Genomic DNA, 25,586 nt, shown 5'->3' with positions numbered 1-25,586 from the left:
GATAACGAGAACACTGCAGTCCTAAAAATAAGAATCTACTAGAGGGAGAAGCACAAAATGTGCTAGAGAGACACTAGAGATCATTTCTGTAAAATATGGAAAATTATGATTTTCCAATGTGGGATTTAGGGTGTTCCTCTTCCTCTTCCAGAGCTAGCAGTTTAAGTGCATGGGTTTCTCACTACCACAGCCAACTCTGATGATTGCTCAGGTCGTAAGAGTCCCTTGCTGACCACACTCCCCACCTCTTTCTAGAAAGAACACATGTTTCCTACAATGTTCGATGTGTTAACTTGATGTTTGGCATCTATATACTTTAAGAAGGTCCAAATGATTGAAGTGAAGCAAAATCAGTCATGAATTTTATTAAGGGAAATTTGAATTGAGTTCTCTGAGGAAACATCACCATAAGACCAGGTAGGCTGTAGAAAGCAGGACTCAAAGGAAGCAAATAATTTGAAACCAGTTTTTAGACATGTGCTAGGAAATGTGTTGGGAGAAAATATTGTGAAGTAGATTATTGGCCTGCCTGTGTGGATAAATTACTCTGATATTTGTGATTTAGAATCAGGAAGAAAACACATTTCCTTATTACCTCATTACAGGAATTCATTCTGGGAGGCATGCACAATTTGCCTTTTCTCCAAGGATGGGTGGAGGGACTTGTAACCTTGAAAATATCTTTGTCTGTGAGAAGTAGAGAAAAAGTATATATTTCTGCATAAGGAGAAGCAATGGGAAGATTTTATTTGTTTTGTTTGCTTGCTTTTTATCTAACCTAAGTTGACTGTGCTAATAACTGCACGTTATCTGATGAGTATATCTCTAAGATAGGCAGTATTCTTTATACCCCTTTAGCAGAGAGAAACTGAGGCTTCTAAAGTTAAATAATATTCAAGGTGACCTAACCACTATGTGGATAAGCTGGAAGTAGATCCAAAGTATGGATGGTACAGCTACTAGACAGGACCAGCTCCATAATTTGTGGGGCACAGTGCAAAATAAAAATTTGGAGCCCCTGGTTCAAAAATGATTAAGAATTTTAAGATAGCGAAGCAGAGCATTAAACCAAATGTAGGGCCCTTCTGAGCCCAGGGCCACATGTGACTGCATAAGGTGCACACTCATGAAGCTGGCCTCATGTCTAGCTACCTCCCATGTATGTCAATTTGGGCTAGCTCCAATGAGAAAATTGGGAAGACACTGATAAATTGTAAATTATGATTATACCTTAAAAGATTAACTTGAAGAATACTCTACTAAACCCACAGTAAATGAAGAGTTACATAATTATATCTGTAACTTCTAAAATTATCTCTGTAACTGAGCTAGAGGATATTTCAACACTGCTTCAGATGGGATCCCTCCATGCAGTATTTGCCTATGAATTGATGCATTAATTCTCTAGCACTACTGTACACATCACCATAGAGAACTTTTTGAGACCTGTTTCCAGAGCCATGTTCCCACCTAGGCAGATATCTTTTGTCATATTCCCTGGGGCCCACGGCCGTTACAGTGGGAACGTTGGCAGCCCTCTGCCCCACGATCTCCTCAATGGCATGCCTTTACATCCCTACTGCTGCTTACTGCACCTGGCACACAGAAGGGATTCAAGAAGTGTTTGTTGAATAAATGAATGAGTACACAAACTCCAGAAAACTCCAGCAGAATTCTAGATTTTCAAAAATGTAGCAAGAACCAATCTCCTTGCAATCAATAGTCAGGAGATGGTCCAAGGGGCCTTTATATTGCCCTAAATTGAGACAATTAGATCTAAAAAGAGGGCCACTTCTAAAGTCAGCATTTTGAACCAAAAGTTAAAACTGCCCTTGGGAAGTCCTTCAGAAGCATCAGGTTGGAAGTACCATGCGAGACACACAGAGCTGATGCAATGCACATTCCTTATCTTGCCCCACCCTGGGGCACATGCTCACTGCCTGCCAAGCAGCATAGTGAATTTCAGTAGGCTAAAGGCACATATGATGTGACTCTTTCTTAAGAGGTAAGTCAATGCCTTTTCTGAAGGAAGTCTTTATTACTTTATCCTTGCAGTGGTTTTCTCCCCTCTCGGGAAGTTGTAAAATCTGACCCTTGAGTTTTATAAGAGACTCAATCTTGTGTTAAAACTTCACCGAAACTGATTTATCTTACATTTTGCAACATTTCTATATCTGACACATTTTCCATAACTTTTATAGTCAGTGGGGAAAAAAAGAAAAAATTTACACAGAGATTTCATACTTGGATCACTTTTTGATTCTGAGCACATTAAAAGCTGTCCAGAACCCTGTTCCCATCCATCACTTCCTATTCTTCAGAGCTCTGGAGGAGGCCAGCCTATAGGCTGAGAGCCAGACTGCTGAGATGTGTATTCCTGCTTCTCCACTTACTGAACCTCTCAGGGCTTCAGTGTCCTCGTCTGCAAAATGGTAATAATATAACACCTTCCCCAAAGAGTCGCTCATGTAGAACATTTAGTACAGTGACTGTCATTGAGAATTCAATGACGTTAGCCATTAGCTGTTATTGCATGAGTCTGTGTCCTATGTGTCTTCTGAGCAATAGCCCAGCTGTTGAATAGCCTAGCTCCTTATCTAAATGTGAATAACAAAAGAAAATTTTAAATCCTTTTAAAAATAAACTAATCTTAAGAATTGGAAGATCATCAGTGGTAAGATAGGTAGGTACATGTGTCTATCCAGGATAAATAAGGGTGACAACGGCAGAAAAGGGAAAATGATATGTCTTCCTCCCTACATCTCCTCAAGGGCTCCAGTGATCACTACAACTCATGATTTATGTGATGGGATGAAATTTGGCTAGGTGGCATAAGAGCTACTGAGTTTAACAAGGGCAATTTTTCTTTACTATTTGTCATGTGTACCCAGTCAAAATCCAAAAGAGATTTGAATGAGACACATACCACTTGGCATCTGAAAATTTTCTTGCTTCTACTCTATAGTAGGAAAGTCAGTTTTCTAATTATTCTCAATTCTCAAATATACTGTGCTACTAGATGTTGTCTACTCTATCCTTTTCCCATTTGTCCCCTGCCTGCAAGACACTATACTTCTCTGTCCTCCTTCCCTGTCAATAGCTCTTTTTTTTTTTTTTTTTTTTTTTTTGGTCTGCTTCTTAGCCTCATTCTCCTCAAACTACCCCTTAGCTCTTGATCTTTTCCGGGTCTCTCTCCTGGACCCCTCATGCCTTATACTCTACCTGGGTGATCTCAATTTGTTCTGATGGCTCCAACCACCATCTTTTGGCCAATGAACCCTATATCTGTATTGCCACATCAGTCCTTTCTCTACAGTCCAAACCCATGTAATTGCCTTCAGGAAACCTCCCCTTGGATCTCTTACAGACACTGCAAACTCAACATGTCCAAACTGAACTCGTCATCCCCTCAAACGGGCTCCCTTATGGCATTCCCTATCTCAGGAAATGGCAGCACTCTCCACCCAGTTAATCAAGCCAGGAATCTATGATTCATCCTTAACTCATCTCAGTTCCCTCACTGCCTAAATCCAATCAATCACCAAGTTCTCTTAATTCTATTTTCTAAATCAGTTTCTTTCAAATTTATTTTACTGTCAGTGAAAGAAACATCTCTTGCATCATGCCAGCATGTATGTGCATGCACACACACACACACACAAAAGTGAAACACAAGTTTCACAAAGCAATTTTTATCATCATTTTATGCAAAGTTTTCTGATACTTTCTATTGTGTTTTCTGCTGGTGTTGCTTTTTAAAATGCTAGTAACCAATGGATTACTGGCAAATGTTTAACAACCAGCTCTTCTGGAAGTGAAGAAGGGGGAGTCTGATGTGTAGCATTTGAGTCTTTGATGTAAATACACCCACCATGGGTGAATTTAAGCTACCAACCAAAGAGCTTGCAAACATCCCAAAGATCCAACAATCAGCTCTCTTGACCATCTCCAGCATGCCACTGCTTATGACCTACAGTTTGATAGATGCTGGTCTAAATATTTCTTAAATCTACCCACTAATTTTCATTCCCAGTGCTACCATTCCAATCTTAGCTACCACCATTTCTGATATAATTGGTTTCCAGGTCAACTGATCTGTTTCACATTTATTTAAAGCTGTTCAAAGACTTCCTGTTGTCCACAGGAGAATACAGTCTATAATTCTTACCATGACTTAAAAAGCCGCCTACAGTTTGGCGTCTGCCTGCCCCCCCCCCATACCCTCTCTCCATTGATCTCAATCTCAAAAAAATGTTTTCTTCTCGAACATCTGGGAGCTCTCCCTTGTTTTCAGGTCTTTGGACATGATATTCTACTTGGCTAGAAATTCTTGCCTCCCATCTCTGTTCAGCTAACTCTTACTTCTCCTTCCTATCACAGCTTAAATGCTACTTATTCATTCTTTCATTCATTCTCCTACTATGTGGCAGATAAACTAAATGCTGGTGATACCATGAGAAGTAAAAATAGGGGCGTCTGGGTGTCTCAGTTGGTTAAGCATCTGGCTCTTGATTTTGGTTCAGGTCACAGTCTCAGGGTTGTGAAATCAAGCCCCACATCAGGCTCCACACTGAGCATGGAGCCTGCTTAAGATTCTCTCTCTCTGGGGCGCCTGGGTGGCTCAGTCGTTAAGCGTCTGCCTTCGGCTCAGGTCATGATCCCAGGGTCCTGGGTTTGAGCCCTGCATCAGGCTCCCTGCTCAGCAGAAAGCCTGCTTCTTCCTCTCCCACTCCCCCTGCTTGTGTTCCCTCTCTCACTGTGTCTCTCTCTGTCAAATAAATAAAATCTTTAAAAAAAAAAAAAAAAAGATTCTCTCTCTCCCTCTGCCCCTCCTTGACCTCCCTCTCTAAAAAGTAAAAATAAAAATTAAAAAAGGAAGTAAAAACAGCCCCTCACCTCACAGAATTTAGATACTCTAGTACTCTAGATGAGAAGAAAACATATTCAACTAAAGATATTATTCAAATTTAAATGCTAATAAAAGAAGAGCTTAAAAAATAGATTCATGGCTCTATGAGAACTTATAAAATCTGACCTAACTTAGTAGATCAAGGAAAATTTTCCTAAGTGATGACTGGTAAGTTATAATAGTTGAGCTAAGATATAAAAGAGAAATATAACCTAATGAGTCTAAGGGATGGGAAACTAACAGCATAGGCAGAAAGAGGAACATGTAAAAATCTCACATGGCAGGAAGGAATATGGTAAAATCAAGGAACCAAATGAAAGCCAGTGTAACAAGAGCCAGATATGAGGGGCACCTGAGTGGTTCAGTCGTTAAGCGTCTGCCTTTGGCTCAGGTCATGATCCCAGGGTCCTGGGATCAAGCCCCGCATCGGGCTCCTTGCTCCACAGGAACCCTATTCTCCCTCTCCAACTCGCCCTGCTTGTGTTCCCTCTCTCGCTGTTTCCCTCTCTGTCAAAAAAATAAATAAAATCTTAAAAAAAAAAAAAAGAGCCAGGTATGAGAGGGAGTATGAGACAGATAGAAGCCACTCTATGATAAACACTCTAAACTTTGTTAAAAATGTAGGTCTTTGGGGCACCTGGGTGGCTCAGTTGGTTAAGCGTCCAGACTCTTGATCTCAGCTCAGATCTTGATCTCAGGGTTGTGATCTCAGGGTCACTTAAAAAAAATTAAGTCTTTAACAAAAAAGGAATGAGAGGCCATTGACATGTTTGAAGCAGGGATATAATGTGTTTAGATTTCTGCTTCGAAAAAATTACTCTGGCAGTTGTAAGGATGAATCAGAAGGAGACATTAGTAGATGTGGAGACAACTAGAAACTATTACAGTTCTCCAAACAGAGATGATGATAACACAAATTAAGATGCTGCTGATGGAGATGGGGGGGAAAAATCAACATATTGGAGAGATGTGTGAGATAACCTTGACAGGACAGGATAATGGATTGAATATTTGTGATGCAAGAGAGAGGAGTAGCAAAGATGACTCCCAGATTTGAGCTGCAAAACTGAATGACTGGTAATACCATGCACAGAGATAAGGAATACCAGAGGAGGACCAGGTTTGAGGGAGAAGAGCATAACTTTGGCTGTAGATATATGGATTTTGAGGTATGTTTAATGTGTTTTAAGGACTGTTTGATAAAATTCTCTGAAACAGAGGAGAGGTCTGGACTAGAACATAGATTTGTGAAATATCTATGTATAGGTTATAGACATGAACCAGTGAACAGAAATGAACTCATTACCTGAGAATGCACGATATGAGAAGAAGGCTTAAAAACCAAACCCTAAAGAAATCCAACATTTAATGGTGGGTAGTGGAGGGTGAACTTACAAAAAGAACCAAGAAGTGTGGCCAAAGAGGTAGGAGGAAAACCAGGAGAAATTGACATCAAAGAGCTGCTTTGTTTTGGTGAAGTATCAAGACAAGAAGCCAGACTGTTGTGGGAGGAATGATTGCAAAGTATAGATACAGAGTCAATATAGTATATAGATACACTATGTCAAGGGACACCTGGGTGGCTCAGTCAGTTAAGCACCTGCCTTCAGCTCAGGTCATGATCCCAGGGTCCTGGGATCGAGTCCCACATTGGGCTCCTTGCTCAGCAGGAAGCCTGCTTCTCTCTCTGCCTGCAGCTCCCCCTGCTTGTGCTCTTTCTCTCTCTCTCTCTCTCTGACAAATAAATAAATAAAATCTTAAAAAAAAAGCTATCTGTGTCACATAGCACTTAGATAGGAGGCATTAGTAAATGTCATTTTTTAAATTGCACATTCAAGTGAATTATGGAGGTATATTTAATAAAATAGACAATCCCAAAAGTCTCATGACACTAGAACATCTGCACATTTTTTGTGTGTTCACACATGCACACACACACACACATTATTAATTTTTTAAGCTAAAATTAAAATTGGTGTCATTACCTTAAAAATAAGCCATTTGGGCACTAAGACAGGAAGGCTTTAGAACAAGATAGAAATGGAAATCAACCAAGAACTGGGAACTCTCCACAGATAGATGAGCAAGGCCATGAGTCATTTTTGTGCAGGAAATTGAGCCTTGATTGTATCAAGGAAACAAATGGCGAAAGCACAACTTGTTAGGACAAGTGAGTGCATCATTCACACCAATCCAGTGAAACCCACATAACAGGACTTCTATATCTGGGATGTAGTCAAGAACACTTTTTTAAAAAGAAAAACTTCACTCCATTTTTGGAGACTATATTAAATTCCTCATTTAGGGAAGCAAGTCCATGCAGCAGAAACGAAATCAGTTGTTCACTGCTTTCCCAGCTTTGCTATTTTTTTAGGCAAGTTCTTTAGTCCAGTCTCAGCTCCGTTATCTATGAAATGGGGATAATCATACCTCATAGGGTGGTTGAATAAGGTGAAGGGGATTACATATGCTAGTAAAGCACCATACTCAGAATATCTATCCACCTCCTTCCCCTGAGAATTATACATTTCCACTGTTTTATTGGAACACAACCACACTCTTCTGTCTACATATTATCTACAGCTACTTTTGCACTAAATGGCAAAGTTGACAGTTATGACAGAGATTGTATGGCCTACAAAACTGAGAATATTTACTATCTGGTTCTCTACTGAAAAGGGCATAAGGATTGGGGAAGAGGATGGGGTTGAGGCTTTTTTTTTAATTTTTTAAGTTATTTAATTTTTTAAGTGCCTGTCATATAGTAAAGGCTTAATAAACAGATGCTATTGTTTTTTATATTTCTTTATTCAGTTATTAGTTCAAAAAACAATTATTGAGCACAACCTGTGTGCCAGACACTGCTCCAAGGGCCACAGAATCTAGCTATGAACCTAACAGATAAAAATGCCTGTGCTTGTGGGACACACAATAAACAGATTAGTAAAAAATAAATACAGTATATTAACTGGCTGGGGAGAAAAAATAAAGGGATGGAGAATAGGAATTTGCAGGATAAAGTTGCAACTTTTAGATGCAGTGGCCTGGGAAGACCTAATTGAGAAGGTGTCATTTAAGCAAAATCCCGAAGGACACAAGGGAGCGCTGGGAATATTGTAGGGGAGATGGGGGTAAGGAGAAATGTTCCCGGCACGGAAACAAATATAGAGTGTTCAGTGTTCTTAAGGAAGGTCAAAGAGTCAATGTGGCTGGAGTGGATGAGCAAGAGGGAGAAGAGGAGAAGAAAAGTAAGAAAAGTGCCCGGCAAGCCTAGGTAGAGCCTTGAAGAACCACCGGGGGTCTCTGGCTCTTACCCTAACCAGAGGGGAAGCAAGAGTTTTGAACAAAATAGTGGCACGACCTGATTTCCATTTAATCCAGATCAGTCTGGCTGCTCTAATGAGAATAGCCTGTTGATGAGGCTGTGGCAAATGTAAAAGCAAAGCCACAGTAAGCTCTTGCAGGGGTTCCAGTGAGAGGTGATGATGGTTTGAACCCAGATAGTAGTGGTGGCAGTGGTGACAAATAGATGTCTTGGGTATATTTGGAAAATAGAGCCAATGGGATCTAAGGATGGGTTGAATGTGAGTTGTGAGTAAAGGAAAGTCAAGATGACTCCACATCTTCTGCCCCAGGCTACCGCTGCAGTAACGTAGTGACCACTGGTGTGAGAAGGGAAAGGTGTGGAGATGCATGTTCGCTGTTAGATGGGAGGAGAGGGGAGAGTCATGCAGGAATTAGGATGCAGGGATGATGATGACATCATGGAAGTGTCAGGTTGGAGATGCATCCTCCCATGGGACACATGCAGTGGGCACCAGGGTATAGAACTCTGGAGATCAGGAAGAGGTCAAGACTGGAGATATAAATTTAGGAGCCATCTATAGATAGATGGGATGTGGTTGTGGTTGTTATATCTATTCAGTAGTATGAGATGGTTGCATACAAACCAACAGTGCATCACAAACAATGCCAGAGGAGTAGAGGCCTGCATTAGAGACCGTACCAAAAGGTCTCTACCAGAAACAAGTAGAAAGCCAGGAACAGGTAGAAAAAAATATAACTAGCATTCATAATTTGAATGGCTCCTAATTTGCCTAACTGAGGAAACAGTTGTACAGTGAGTCAGATTATAATTTTTAAGTTGATTTGCAAAATTAGTTATAGCTTTATGGTATTACATTTTGGAGATATTGCCTATTATCTCAATGGAAATTAATAAGCCACTTGATGAGCACACAATACTCCTTACACTAGTGAAGAAAAGATTAGGAAGATAAAACTGCCTCTAATTTATGGACAAACAGAATATGATGCCTCAGAATCCCACAGGGTGGTTCTAACAATTTAATTTCTGCTGATTCTCACAAATCCTTCAGCCTTTTTAAGAAAAGAAAAATCTCAACTAGCTCTGCTTCCTCTTTTGGTAAAAAGCTCTTAGTTTGAACAGTTATTCAGGCTGACCCAGATGGACCTAATGAGCATCTCTTCCCACTAAGACAGCATTTTCCACCTTTCTTTCATTACTGAGCCCTCCACCAAGGAAACTTTTTAGGTATTTTTTTTCCTAACCTCCAACCCATAAAAATGTTTTATTGTGGTAATATATACATAACATATTTATCATTTTAACCCTTTGTAAGTGTACAACTCAGTGTCATGAAATACATTCACAGTGTTATATAACCATCACCACTATCTTTATCCAAAATATTTTCCTTATCCCCAACATAAACTCTATACTCGTTATACCTTAACTCCCTATTCCCCACTCCCGCCAGCCCCTGGTAACTTCTATTAGACTTTCCATCTCTATGAATTTGCCTATTCTAGTATCTCATTTGGTGGAATCATACAATATTTGTCTTTCTGTGTCTGGCTTATTTCACTTAATACAATGTTTTCAATCCGTCCATGTTGCAGCATGTATCAAAATTTCATTCCTCTTCATGGCTGAATCATATTCCATTGTATGAATCGACCAGTTTTGTGTATCCATTAATCCTAGATGGACACTTGGGTTGTTTCCACCTTTTGGGTTATTGTGACTAATGCTGCTATGAACATCGGTGTACAAATATCTGTGTTCCTGTCTTCAACTCTTTTGGCTGTATACCTAGGCATGAAATTGCTGGGCCTGTGAAATTTTAAAAACACAGATAAACTGTGTATCTGCTTATGTTCTTTGTATATATGCATCTGTGCTTTACACATAAGAAGAGTAAGATTTCTTCAGAAATCTTCAGAACCAATTTTCACCTCCTTGAGCAGGAGTGATATCAGCCTCACTGAGACTGCAAGCTCTAAGGGAAAGACCCCCAGGTTTCCTGCCTTGATGAGGTAAATATGTAGGTAACAGATATGTAGACAAACTGCTTAACAAAAATTGAAGCCATGGATTACCAGGAAGATGACCCCAAAACACATAAGTATAAAAAGTAATCTTTACTCCCCATGCAATAATGTTATTTGTATTTTCATTAGTCTTCAACATTGACAAGAGTTGATAAAGTGATGAACCCAAGAAGGTGTTGGAAAATTGCTCTTAGAAGTTGTGTCAGGACCAATCAATGAAGCAAATATTCTAACTAAACTTCTGAAAACAGTGGAGATTATTGATGTTGTATCCCCACTGAGCCTAGAATATCTCCTGAACACAAACAGAACAATTACAAGCAAGTATTTTTTTATTTGAATTCAGTTAGCCAACATCTAGTACATCATTAGTTTCTGATGTAGAGTTCAATGATTCATCAGTTGCGTATAATACCCAATGCTCATCACATCACATGCCTTCCCTAATGCCCATCACCCAGTTACCCCATCCCCCACCCACTTCCCCTTCTGCAACCCTGAGTTTGTTTCCCAGAGTCAAGAGTCCCTCATGGCTTGTCTCCCTCTCTGATTTCTTCCCATTCAGTTTTCTTTCCCTTCCCCTATGAGCCTCTGTGCTATTTCTTATTTTCCACATGAGTGAAACCACATGGTAATTATCTTTCTCTGATTGACTTATTTCGCTCAGCATAATACCTTCCAGTTCCATCCACATCGATGTAAATGGTAAGTATTCATCCTTTCTGAAGGCTGAGTAATATTCTGTTGTATGTGTGAAATAGAGAAAAAAAAAAAAAAAGAAAAGAGACAAATATAGGATCCAAAGATCTAGGTGGTGGGAAGCCAGGTATTGGTGAGGTTACAGGATGGCTCCATGAGCAGGTATACACTGCGGTCTACACTGAGTACACTGCTGAGTACGCACTGTTATCCAATTGGACGGCAGTATGGCAAGATGCCTGGCACATACTCACCTAGATTTAATTACAGTGTGCTTGCCTGATGCTATATTGTTTCCGTATGCAAGCAAGAAATTAAGATTGTGTAACAGTATTGAGAAAAACAACAGGTTCAAATACCTGATCAGAACCCATCAAGTGTCAGGAAAAACAAGGAGAAGCCAAAGAACTGCCAGATTGGAGGAGACTAAGAAGATGTGACCACCAGGGATCCTGTTGGATCTTGAACCAGAAAAGGGGTATTAATGGGGAAACGGAAATTCTGAATAAAGTCTGCAGTCCAGTTAGTAGTGTTGTACCAATGTTAGTGGCACCTTACTAATTGTAATTGTACTGGGATTATGAAAGATGTTAACATTCAGGGGTGCTGAGGTGAAGGGCTTACCAGAACTCTGTACCACATTTGCAACTCTTCTGTGAGTCTAAAATTATCTTAGAATAAAAAGTAAAAGAAAACAGGGGCGCCTGGGTGGTTCAGTCAGTTAAGTGTCTGACTCTTAATTTCCACTCAGGTCATGATCTCAGGGTCGTGAGATCAAGCCCCATATGGGGCTCTGTGCTCTGGACGGAGTCTGCTTGAGATTCTCTCCCTCTGCCCCTCCCCCCTGCACACGAGTGTGTGCACACATCCTCTCTCTCAGATAAATAACTAAATCTTAAAGAAAGTAAAAGAAAACAAACAAACAACAATAACAAAATTTCTGGTAGCTCCTGGGTGTCAGAAGCAAACTTGTGACTGGCATTGCTGAAGAACGGTTGGAATGGGGGGGAGGGTCTATATTCACAGTAGCAGGAGCTTTGAAATCTGACATGAGAAGAACTCCTGTCTTTGTCTCCTTTCCAATTCTATTGCAGGGTATGTTGGGTGCATCATGTAACTGGGATGTGGGTGTACCCTTTCCTGGAACACATTGGCTCAGGAGCCAGAATCGTCTTCTTTGGGTCTACAACCATCTTAATGAACTTTTTGTACCTGCTGGGAGAAGTTCTGAACAGCTATATCTGGGATACACAGAGAAGTAAGTATTGTTTAAGGGAGCATAGAACAGGGGAATTGCTGTTTAGAAGAGTGTGTGCAGGGCCCAAAGGAAAATTCCATCATAGCACAGGATCACTTAGGCAGAGTTTCATTTTTGTAACTACCCAGTGTTAATTTAAGGGCTGCTGGCATTACCTGAAAGGTTCATTCCTCACTTTGTCTGACTAGCTAGTAAAACATCCAAATCTAAGGGAAAAGAAGCATGTCTATAAAATTTGATAGGGAGAAATGTAGTGTTAACAACAACAACAACAAAATTTAAGAAGTTCACTCTAATCAGCAAAATACTGCCTTAGCTAAAGGAACCCCCCCCCAATAAATAGATAAGTTATTAAATGTAACCAAACAGTCCCATCAAAAACCACCCAGACCTCCACTTCTTACATCATCCTTTGTGTGAGTGCAGTAGCTTCAGAGAGGTCTCCCCACTTTTCTGCTAGAACTCCAAGCCGCGTGGAATGCCGGTAGCCACTGTGATTCACGAGTGACTGTCATATTCAAGGACTGAAGGTGGCAAAGAGACATGGGCAATAAAGGGTGATACTTCATTGCTGCCAAACTCTCTTAACCTATGATTTGATTTCTCTTTTGTCTCCGTTTATGGCAGAGCCTCCATCTTGGCAAGGCCCGTAATCTTACCCAAGCTGTGCACACCCTATCCAAATTGTATGTCAGATAGCAGAAAAATGGGAAGGTGGAAAAAACAACAGCACAGTATATAGCCGTTTGAGTCCTGCATGAAAGTATATCCAAAGGCAAGATGGTCCGGGAATTTTAGAGAGCTCTGGGCATCGCCAATATAATCACGACATTCTAGACATCACCCGTAAATGATCTCTGTTCCACAAACATGGAACGCCCTACTTTGTGTCAGACACAGTGCCAGGAACTTGATCTAATTAGACAAATAAAACGCAGTCATTGCAAGGTTCCTGGATTGGACTTTTTTGTGTGTGGATCTTCTAAGATTGTGTGTGCCGAGGTGTTGGCCCATGGTAAATGGCCCAGAGGAATTTGAGGATTTCTTTTCTCAGCAGCTGGCTTGATTCTAATAAGTGGTCTATTAGAAAAAGTCTCAAAAGTTTTTATTCAGTTCAGGCCACAACTTGGAAAACCAGAAATTAATCTTTTAATATTTCCTTCTCTGTCCAATGGGAATAGGAATCTTTATTAGTTAACTCATTATTTAGCTAACTTACAAAAATATTTTAAGAGCAAAATGTTAACTTTTCTCAGCTTCTTGGGGGAAAGGCCATATTTAAATTTAGGCTAATATGTTTAATATTTGTTATTCAGGAAGTATTTAAGACTCTTTCCCCTTGATTAGCTTGATTCCAATGGTCATTTCGCCATTGTTCTACTACTTCAAAGAGAAGATGGCCTGAAAACCAAGAGAGAGAAAAATCCAGTGTGGATTCATAGAATACTGCTCTTTAGCAGCTTTGAGTGAGAAGTTAAAATGAATACTGAAACTAAGGGTTTTTTAAATGATCTGTTCAACTTAATTTGTGCCACTCTCTTACATAAGGTTGACTAACATTTCATAACTCATTTTAGGTATGGAGATTAATTTTATCTACATGGGACCATCTAGTTAATTTCACAGAAGCAGATGTTTCATGTCAAGTAGGCACATTTTGCTTTTCATTTATGAGAAGGATTGCAAACTGATGGCCTCCTCCAAATTTGACCTGCCAAGTGGCTTGTTAGACCTACATAGTGGGATTTTTGTTTTTGAAACAATATTTAAAAATTGGGAGATTACACAAACGGGCCAGATTCATCAATTTATCAAATACTTTAGGATCTGGCAATCCCGAGCTCACTATTCTCTTCTGGCAACAATGGATTGGAACTGAGAATCGGTTGCTCCCTTGAGATGACTCCCTAAGTGTTCCTAGTTCTCACCTGGTCACTTTGCTCCATCACATTAGCTGCCTGCTTCTGTAGGGAGTTAAATTTGAAACTGCTGATTAAAAGCAGTTTGTACTGTGTGTGTGTGTGTGTGTGTGTGTGTGTGTGTGCACAGTGAATTGAATACAATCAAGTACAGTATTACAATCCTGAGTACATTTACTATACCCTAAACAAAATCCCCCAAGAAGCAGGGATACCACACTGAGCACCCTTCCTTCTATCCAAAATGATTTTTAATGATTCCGCTTCCTCCACTTGGTTAGGTTATACTGACTTCAACTTTGAGATAAAATCACATTATTACAGAATCTTAGAATTGAAAAGGATATTAGAAACCATCTAAGCTGGCCCTTTCTTTTTACTAAACAGCAGCTGAGCCGGGAAATCCTAGGTGACCTACCAAAATGGTGGTTGCAAAGCCAATACCTTCTGGGTAATGTTCAATCCAGTGTGACTTCTAGTGAGCCATCAGGTTGTCACCACTGGAAACCCAGGCACATGAGAGGTTAGAAACTTCACTAAGATCCATGGACCTAGTTTATAAGATAACAAAATAGACCAACCTGATATGAACTATGAACAAAAAGCCCTTAAAGTAGGGTAAATTAATAGTTAGGCATTTGCTCTTTTTAAAGGAAAATAACTCACGGTGGCTTTGTGACTGTTGTATTGGTTTGTTAGGGCTGCTACAGCAAAATACCACGGGCTGGGGGGCTTAAACAATCAAAATGTAGTGTCTCGTGGTTCTGGAGGCCAGAAGACCAGGATTAAGGTATTGGCAGGATTGGTTCCTGAGGACTGTGAGGGAAGGCTCTGTTCCAGGCCTCTCTCCTTGGCTTGTAGATGGCTGTCTTCATGTTCACATGGCATTTGTCCCTATTTGTGAGGCTGTCTCCAAAAGTCTCCTTTTTATAAAGACAACAGTCATATTTGATTAGGGTCCACCCTGATAACTTCATTTTAACTTGGTAAAGACCCTGTCTCCAAATATAATCACATTCTGAGGAGAGACACAGTTCCACCCATAACATTCTGTTTCATTCATGTCCTTCATTCATGCAAAATACAACCCAACAGCCCCAAAAGTCTTTCCAACATCAACTCTTAGGTCCAAAATCTCATCTTAAATATCATCTAAATCAGGTATGGTTAAGACTTGGAGGATTATGCATCTTGAAACACAATCGCTTTCCAGTTGTGAACCTGTGAAGCCATACAGAAAGTTACCTGCTTCCAAAACACAATGGTGGGACAGGCATAGAATACACATATCCTTTCCAAAAAGGAGAAATCACAGGGTTTGAAAAGGGGGCTACAGTTCTCAACCAAGTCTGAAACATAGCAGGGCAAATTCTATTAGATTTAAAGGCTTAAGAATGATCCTCTTTGGCTAAATGCTCCATCCTCAGGGCTCACCAGAAGGTGGGTGTGGCCCTGCCCCTGGGTGGCAGCCTTACCCCCTGGAGGAAGGTAGCCCCTGAACCACCTTAGGAGTCATTCTTCCTTCATTTCATGCTGTCTCTGTCCCTTTCAGTCCAGGCTAGCAGTGTTTCTGCTGGTACTAAATTCCCAAAAAACCTTATTGGCTTCCCATGCAATTCACAGGGGCCCAAATCATCATACAAGAAGGTCCCCCACAGATCTTTTCTGGTTTCTGCTGAAATGGTTAATTGGATCCATGAATGACATGCCTAATCTCTTTAGCACATGGTTGTCCAGCCACACCGTTGGCCTTCTTTCACATTCTGAGGTTCTGAGGTTAGGACTTCAACATATGAATTTGGGGGCATAGTGCAGGGGGGCACAAAATTCAACCTATAACTGCTGAAATATTTCTGCACTTAATCTAAGAATTTATTCCAATTCCAGTGTGTCTAACTGGGGTCACCAATCTTATTACAGTAAAACTTTATACGACCAGAAATGAAAGTATCCAAAAGTGAAAGGTTGGGGTGAGGACAGGGAAAGCAAGCAAAAGAGAAAGGAGTTTGGAGCCAAGCCTATATGACAGAAACCTTCTCCCCCAGCTGCCCATCCAGCTCATGTCCCACACAAGCCTACCCAGGCCTGCAGTGTTCCAGCGCTGCCCTCTGGTTGAGCCCTTCTCCCTGCCTGGGGGAATCACATGAGACTAACTCTCTCAGGATCAATCAACTCTTCCTCTATGTTCGCAAAAGCACATCCTGCCTCAGCTTTGTGACAGGTTTCTTTCTTCTATGTGTGGAAATTTTACCTCTGGTTCTTCCAAATATTATTTACAGCTGTCTAATTTTTTCCCTCTACCTCAAAGCTGCCAAACTAAAGTAGGTGGGGAGCCATTTTTCCTGTCTGGGTCAATGAACACCCCCTGTTCTCCACCCCCGCTTTTGAAGATTCCACTATTGCTGCCAAGTCAACCCATCTGCAGGAGAACACTTAGGAGGAAACAGACTTTAAAGAAAAGCAAGCAGTTATTAGTTCCTGAGAGCTTCTCCACAGGAGAGGGAACATGGGACAAAGTTGGGTCCCAAGTCATGTGTGCTGTTTGAACAGAATCCTTGTTGTGTTTGTCTGCCTTTGCCTGGTTACCAACAACTAAGGCATCTCCTGGCCTTCTCCCCCTTAACCCTATTCCTCCTCCCTTCAGATGTCCTTAATCCTCAATCTGAAGTTTTCCTTAATATGATTTCTGAGAAGTACTTTGGAAAAAGTGTTACAGATCTCTGCCAGTTCCTTAGTCATGAAAACCAAACGTGAAAGAATGTCTAAGGATACCTGTTTGGAGCATGTTAGCCGCATTCCACCACTACTACCCTGATCCCACAAAACAGATACTGGGAGTTGGGACCTGGGGGAAAGGGAGTCCTTCTTAATATAAACCCTATGATGATGACCTTCTGGGATTAGGTTTTAAATTTTTTTTATATTGTGAAGTTCCATATTTTATTCTGCTTTCCCACTAGCGTAGCCTTCTGAGGCTTTCCTTATGTTCATTGTTTATTAACTGATTCAGTAAAGATTAATTGAGCTCCAACTATGAGTTGACACTCTGTTGGGCGCTAAGGATATTATCAGGAACAAACCAGTTAAGGAGTCTGCCTTCAGAGAGCTTATAACTTAAAGAGAATACCAACAAAACCTGCAAAGCAATATTTGGGGTTCTTTTGTTCCAGCAAAAGTCTCCGAGAATTTGGTTTCAGAGGATGAGTATTTAGCAAGAAGCAAAAGAAAGAAGTGGGAAGAATTTACCAGATTTAACTTTAATTCATGAGAATGACTTCAACATTTTCATCTCCAGGAAAATGAAACATCATTAATTAACTATTCACCCCAGACAACAAGCGAAGTTCTTACTGGTCCAGTACATATGAGTCTCTCAGGAGGTAAAACATAGTTCTACCAGGACTGGGTTGAATAGAAAGAGAATTTGAGTTTAAGTACACAAGGTATGGAAATAAATCGTTCTTGTACCTAATAAGCTCTCTATGAGTTTAAAAAAAATTCTTGACTTTTGAAAATCCAGAGTCCTTGCCTTGAGAAGAAACACGACTAAAAAATAAATGAGGTCTGCTTGAGACTCATCAGTGGCCCACCTCCTGTTGCTCAAAGCTGGTTACAAAGTGGTCTGGTTGGGGTTTCTGTACAAATGCAGTGAGTCAAGAACTAACTTGCACCCATCACTCCCAGAAGTCATAAGACCTGGGTGTGTCCTGATTTGGGGGGAAAGGGTGGGGACAGAGGTCACTGGAGGAAGTTTCTGGAGAAAGTGGTAAAAGATTTTCCTTCTAAGCTAGGAGGAAAGGGGTGGGTGCAGGAGAGTAGAAGGGGAGAGATATGGGAATAGGAGAGAGTTTTTTTGAGCAGCCTTGGCAAACCTGCTCACAGTTTAATCTGATGTTAAAGTACTTTGCCTGAATTTCTAGGTATGGAAGAAGAGAAAGAGAAGCCTAAATTGGAATGAGATCTAAGTCTAAATGAAAGAGTTGGATTGAGCCGCCATTGAAGACTGGTTACCCCCTGGGCATTGGCAGTGCAGGAGAGGAAGCATCCAAGAAAGCAGTGGAATTCACCTCGGCACCTTTATAGAGAAACATATATAAGGATAGAATACAGTTATATCCCAAATAACTTGCCCTCATTATGTTTTAAAGAATTCTTTCCAAATTCATTATTGATAATAACATCTTTTTTTCCTCTTCTAGTTTTTAAAACTAAAATTGGTCATTGGATTTCAATTTTTGCCATTGTAATTCCATTTAATTGAGGAAGAATAAAACTCTATTGTGTTTCTTGTTAAGAAATATGTGAAAGTCAAAGGGGCAGATGTAGAGCAAGGCATTCGAGTATTGAGTCCTGCAGGTGTCTGAGAAAATGAACCCGGGCCACAGGGCAAGTCTGAAGGAAATGTGATGGATTGTTCCCTATTGCAATAATGTCATAGTTGCCTCAAACAGGCAATGTTGGTAATAATTACAACAATTTAGTCAAAACCCTGAGTGTATTTGGATCTCATGATTTAATCTTGTGAAACTTTTCCTATATGCACACTGAAACTTTAATAAAGACCAGACAACCCCAATGTGATAACTGCATGGCGTATTAAACATTGGTGTCTCCTTTCTTATTTTCTTTCTATTACCCATTGAAAATGGGTTTACTGAATCTAGTTCTTAATTATTTTCTGATTTTTAAAAACATGTATCTTTTTGATAAATCTAAAAAGAATATTTTTTAAAAAGCTAATTTACAAAATCTTTGACCATAATTATTTTTAAATAAGACTAATGCAGAACATGTAGTGGAGAATACATAAAAATAAATCTTAGAAAAATGTAGGGATAAATTAACTAATTAATTAATTAAAAAAAGAAAAATGTAGGGAAAAAACTAATCAAAATAAAAGCAGAAATTAAATAAGACAGCAGGAAAATAACAGTGGAATTGATATATAAATAAATTGATTAATAAACACAGTATCTCATCTATACAAAGAGCATTAAAATACGCAAACAAGAGAGAGAGAAACAAATACTTGGCAATATAAGCATAGATGTGAAACAAATTATTTTAATTATAAAAATAAACTTTATAGCTCTATGGCAACAAATTCTTAGAATCCGATGAAATGTGCAATTTTCAAGTAAATGGATTCAGTAAGAATTGGAAAGCTGTACTAGACTGATACTCATGGAAGACTTTTTTTTAATGTTCAAATAACTATCTCCAAAAAAGGAGTTGGGTCCAGAGTGTTTTATGAACAAGTCTCTGAAAACGTTCAAGTAACAACTCTCATGTTATTTAAACTGTTCCAAGATTACAGAATGATGAAACACTTGCCAAATTATTTATCAAAGTTAATATAACCCTCAAAACAAAGCCAACATAGCAAAAAAAATTTTTTTCATTTGCTTTAACTAAGGTATTAACAACATAAATCCAATACTATATAAATAATTTTTCAAAACTGAATAAGGTTTATTCTAAAAATTGAAGGATAGCTAAATCCTAGGATTTTTATTCAAAAACATCGTCTCAATACAATCATCCCTGCTTATCTGCAGGGGACACATTCCAGGATCCTCAGTGGCTGCCTGAAACCCCAGACAGTACGGAACCATATATATACTATGTTTTTTCCTATACATACATGCTTATTAGAAAGTTTAATTTATAAATTAGGCACAAGAGATTAATAGCAATAATAATAAAATAAAAAATTCTAACAATATACTGTAATAAAAGTTATGTGAATGTGGTCTCTCTCAAAATATCTTATTGTACTGTACTCACCCTTCTCATGATGGATGATGTGAGATGATAAAATGCCTATGGATGCCACGAAGTGAGGTGAAGGACACAGGCTCTACGATATAGTATTGGGATACCATTGACCTTCTGACACTGTGTCAGAAGGAGGATCATCTGCTTCCGGACCGCAGTTGACTGCGGTCACCTGAAACCACGGAAAGTGAGACTATGAATAGTAAACACTCAGATAAGGTGGGGACCACTGTAATGCACAAAAGAAAAAAATCATATGATTCTCCCCATTGTTGTTCCAAGGCATCTGAAAAATTTTAACAGTTATTTCTGATAATAACATTAATAATATAAAAATACCCCATATCATGAGAAGGAATAGTCATCTCAAACACCAAGGGCATTCCCTTTTAAGGTAAGAAATAAGATATAGATGTCTATGACACTGTTAACTATTATTTTTTTGAGGTCTTTGAGAATGTTAGGTCTAGCATTGAATAAGTTATATTTTGACGTGGAGTGGAAAAGTTTTATGTTAAAAAAAAGTATGTAACTACAGAATTGATATTGGAAAAGAAAAGTGAATGCTTTAAGAAAAAGCAAAAAAAGAGCAAAGCCACCATTTAAAAGGAAAGCATTTCTCCACATGACTCTCAGGAAAGTAAACCTGAAGGAGTGCAATTTTTTTAGGACTTCCTGGGACAATTCCTCTGGAACCTTGTGACCATCCCTCTCCTCTAGCAAATAACACTCTCCGATCTAAGCCACCAAAGTGACAGCCAAAGAAGTTGATGCCAGGGGTCTTTAGATATAAAGCTGGTTCCTCTTATGTCCATTGCAGCAGTCTGGATTTCTGCATCACTGCTCTATTTGAAATACAATTATGTGATCAGATTTGGGGTTTGGTTTGGTTTTCTCATGATGGATCATTTTTGCTTTAGGGACTCCAGCCCCACAACCCCAGCCCCACATCCTACAGGATGCCCAGGGCTGCCTCGGCAGGTGCATGGAATGCACCAAGACAGGCCTACCCACCTAATGCACCCACTGACCCATTACAGAAACTCTGCTTGCCCTGGAGCAGAATCCATTGCAATGAGTCTACCGACTGCCCTGTAATCACCGAGTGATGAGGAATAAGTTACCAGCAGTTTCTCCTTTTGGCTAGCAAGCTCCCACTTTCTCCCATCAGTTCTCAAGAGGATGTTCATGCTTTACCCTCTTCTCTGTGTGCATATGTAAAGAGAAATCTACCATGCACAATCTCAGGGGGGAATGTGCTTCTAGCTCCACTTCTGGAACATGAAAATTAATAATTAAATAATGCAAATTAATAAAAAGAAATTGTACCAAAGAAGCAGAACAATGAAAATCTTCTCAACTTATTTTGCTGAATATACCCCTCAAAATAAACCCAAAAGAGCACCAAACTTCACTTACCATAGATAAAATACCAGCACTATAAATCTAATACTATAATAAAATAATTTTTCATGACCATATAATGTATATTTTTCTCTTGATGGACTTTTTGAAAAGACAAATGAAATGGAAAGATACACTAAATTCTGGAAAAGAAAATTCCATTCTTAAAGATGTTATTTCTGGGCGCCTGGGTGGCTCAGTTGGTTAAGCAACTGCCTTCAGCTCAGGTCATGATCCTGGAGTCCCGGGATCGAGTCCCGCATTGGGCTCCCTGCTCAGCGAGGAGCCTGCTTCTCTCTCTGACCCTCCCCCCTCTAATGTACTCTCTCTCATTCTCGCTCTCTCAAATAAATAAATAAATCTTTAAAAAAAAAAAAAAAAAAAAAAAGATGTTATTTCTTCCTCCAAATGATTTATAGGTACTATGTAACTCCATTCTAAAGTTGCAAACTTTTTTAGATTTAACAGAAGAATAAACAAAACAACTGAAAAATCTTGAGAACAAGATTAGTTAAAGCATACTTACATATTATAAGCATGATAATTAAAATAATGTGGTATGGCTCAAGGATAGAAAGAAAAATCAACAAAATAGAAAGCATGCCCAGAAACTGGTCTTAATTTATACATATAAATTTAGCAAATAATAAAATGGCATTTCAAATCAGTAAAAGCATAATAAATGATTGAATGAGTGGGCTACAAGGAATGACTAGTTGGTAAAAAAGAAAAGGCTACATTCCTCTCTTAAAACACACATACACACAAAACACACACACATACAACTTCTGATAGATTAAATGATGAAATGTAAAAAAAGGTATAGAAGAAAATACAGATGAATATATCCCATATTCTATGATGATATGGGAAAAATATATATATATTTATTATTTTTCTTCAAATTTTTATTTAAATTCTAGCTAGTTAACATATAGTGTAATATTGGTTTCAGGAGTAGAATTTAGTGAGTCATCACTTACATATAACACCCAGTTCTTGTCATAACAAGTGCCCTCCTTCATACCCATCACCCATTTAGTACATCTCCCACCCACCTCCTTCCATTAACCCTCAGATTGTTCTCTATAGTTGAGAGTCTCTTATGGTTTACTTCCCTCTTTTTTTCCCTTCCTCTATGTTCATCTGTTTTGTTTCTTCCATGTATGAGTGAAGTCGTATGGTATTTGTCTTCTCTAACAGATTTATTTCACATAGCATAATACACTCTTGCTCCATCCATGCTGTTTCAAATGGCAAGATTTCATTCTTTTTGATGGCTGAGTAATATTCTACTTTATAGATACGCTACATCTTCTTTATCCATTCATCAGTCGATGGACACTTGGGCTCTTATCATAATTTCGCTATTGTTAATAATGCTGCTATAAACATTGGGGTGCATGTACCCCTTCAAATCAATGTTTCTGTGTTAAGTACATAAGTACATAAATATTATATATTTATGTATTTAACAGTACATATAAATATATATAAATATATATTTAGAAATTGAATATTATATACAGCTCACCCTTGAACACCCTGGGTTTGTACTACATGGGTACACTTATAATACAATCCTGTCCTATAAATGTATTTTCTCTTCCTTATGATTTTCTTAGAACATTTTCATTTCTCTAGCTTACTTTATTATAAGAATACAGTATATAATGCATGCAACATATAAAATATGTGTTACTTGACTGTTTATGTTTTCAGTAAGGCTTCCAGTCAACAGTAGGCTATTAATAGTGAAGTTTTGGGGGAGTCAAAAGGTATACATGGATTTTCCACTGTGTGAGGGGTCAGCACCCCTAACCCTAACATTGCTTAAGGGTCAACCCCATAATATATATGAGGAAATGGAATATAATATATATATTAGGAAATTGAATATTATATATATTAGGAAATTGAATATTATATATAAAATATATGAGAAAATGGAATGTAATATATATTAGGAAATTGAATCTACAGGTCTAGTAGGTGGTATACTGTGAAGTTATTAAGAGAAAACCATCTAAGATGTGTTCAAGACAATGATAGAATCATTTCGTTAAATAAGAAACCTGGAAGAGAACTAGACTGGGACAAGGTTTGATGATTAACTTGACTTTGGATTTTTTATATGTAGATCAAGGGCTATTTCAATGAAATTGTAGGCGCAGAATCTAGATTCCAAAGAATTGAGAAGTTATTGGCATTAGTGGATGGCAAAGCAGTAGAGATAGCAGTTCAAAAACAATACTTACCCAGTAGAAACAAGCTCCACAGGGAATGCGAACAATGTGGATGGCGGGCTTGCAACTATTCTGGGTTAGCCTTAGGAGGGAACACCTCCCCCACTGTCACAGGAAAGAAGGAGAAAGAGACAAATGTCCTTGGAAGTGCGTTTGCCAGACAAAGGACAAAGTTTACTGGCTTCTTTTTGACAGCTTCGATGGCTGCAATTTTTTCCTCAAAGAAATGCCTGAAGAGAGAGAGCGCAGAAGATGGGGTTGAAGCTTATAATTTACCCTGAAAAGAGCAGCACAGACTGTGAAAACATAGAAGGCTTTCTAGCCCACACTGAGGGCCCTGGAGAGGGTTGAAGATCACAAATTTACCTTGATGATAACAAAGCCTATTGTGGGATTTCCCCCAAGAAACCTCAACAGGCCAGGCAGAGTAAAGAAGTTGAAAATTTGGTTTGGAAGTATAGGTGCCACAAAAGGACAAGCAGGTGAGAGTCAGGGTATTGGCAAGAGTGACTGGAAGGATGAATCATGGGGTCCAGAAGGAACAGAAGAGGAAAGATAGAGGACTGACATTGGGACACAATAAAAGGTTTCAGAAATTGGTAAGTTCAGTAAAGTTGGGGAAAAGATGTATCAAGGAAATTAAGGCAATAGAGAGACAGGAAGTCACAATCAGAAACTAACTCTTGAAGTTTTAGAGGTGCATGAGATCATACTATTTCCTGCATTTTTAGTTAATATAATGTGGTAGTAGTAACCCCAAAAGATGTCCACATCCTAATCACCAGAGCCTTTGAATATGGTAACATTTTGTGGCAGAAGAGACTCTGAGGTGTGATTAAGTTAAGGATTTTGAGATGTGGGTTACCCTGGATTATCCAATGTACCGAATATAATTACAAGGCCCTTATAAGATGGAGGGAGGAGGTCACAGTGAGAGGAAGAAATGTGACCACAGTAGGAGCAGTTGGAGTGAGGAAGGGCAAAGCTTGCCGAAGCTCGAACAGCCAGGGAAATGGATTCTCCCCCTGGAGGCTCAAAAGGAATACTACCCTACTGACACCTTGATGTGAGGATTTCTGACCTTCAGAGCTATTAGGTAATAAATGTGCCACTAAATTTGTGGTAATATTTTTACAACAGCAATAGGAAACTAATATATATGTTATCATTAAGCACTTTTACATATTTATATGGGCTATTTTGCATTTTGCTAGAACACACACACACAGAGTAATAGCCACAAGGTAATATCCAAAATTCATATTTGTGACTCTGTAAAAATTGTGACCAACACTTGTCCCTCACTAAGCAAACCAATTATCCAATGCTGACAAGCCAGTCAAAGTCATTCAAACTCATCTGATTTATTGAAATGAAAGTGCTGAAGACGACTGAAGAAGTCCCCATGGAAACACGCAAAGACATTTGGACACTTTCATGCCTACTCATCAGATGAGCAATGAAAATTTTTGAGACAGATGATCCTAATTTCAAGTACCATTCAAAGGATTTGGGAGTAATAAATGCCTATGCTTGGCACAGGGAGATTTGTCAGGAAGAGAGGTAGGCATCTTATGGCCGAGCTCAATTGAAAAAATATACTTTTAAAGGCTCAGTCAAATCAATCCATGCAGTAAAATTCTCTCAAGAAAATTTTGCAAGCATGTAATATCAGGCACAATATGAAAGCTTTTTTAAATGCTATCTCTGGTTTGACATACATGCCCCACAAGCACATTGATACATTTGATAGAATAGTCTCAATATAGATACCTGCAAAAATGAAATTCATTTATTTTCAAGCAACACTAAATGTTCTGGGTCCCCAAACCTACACCTTGCCTAGGCCAGACATCTTATTTCTTCACCTCATTCAGGTTTAATATTGGATCCTATGATTTTTGAAATCCAAACTGTCAACACTCCCTCTCCCTCTCTGTCTTCCTTGTGCTTGGGGAAGAGGGGGGATGATCTCTGCTTACACAGCAAATGACATCAGAGCTGATGAGTCCCTTCTC

At 39.1% G+C, this 25,586-nt stretch overlaps 1 protein-coding gene across 8 annotated transcripts in view; it reads left to right on the top strand.

The window, feature by feature from the left end:
• Nucleotides 1-18,741, top strand: part of AIG1 (androgen induced 1) — a 241,706-nt gene extending 222,965 nt beyond the window's left edge. For 2 of the 8 annotated variants that reach the window (XM_036106692.2, XM_036106683.2), the window contains 2 exons: nucleotides 12,058-12,221; nucleotides 18,061-18,741. In XM_036106692.2, coding sequence (XP_035962585.1) covers nucleotides 12,058-12,221; nucleotides 18,061-18,088 — 192 coding nt within the window. In that variant the 3' untranslated portion in view covers nucleotides 18,089-18,741. Of the gene's footprint in view, nucleotides 1-10,393; nucleotides 10,864-10,931; nucleotides 10,970-12,057; nucleotides 12,222-12,848; nucleotides 13,169-16,448; nucleotides 17,140-18,060 lie in introns of those variants that run through there. The other 6 variants (XM_036106687.2, XM_036106685.2, XR_013441065.1 and 3 more) reach the window with 5 other exon arrangements.
• The last annotated feature ends 6,845 nt before the right edge of the window (nucleotides 18,742-25,586 follow it).

The sequence above is a fragment of the Halichoerus grypus genome, chromosome 9 (assembly GCF_964656455.1).
Source record: "Halichoerus grypus chromosome 9, mHalGry1.hap1.1, whole genome shotgun sequence".
Taxonomy (NCBI): domain Eukaryota; kingdom Metazoa; phylum Chordata; class Mammalia; order Carnivora; family Phocidae; genus Halichoerus; species Halichoerus grypus.
Note: the sequence above shows the minus strand (reverse complement) of the source record. Positions and strands in the feature narration are given on the sequence as shown.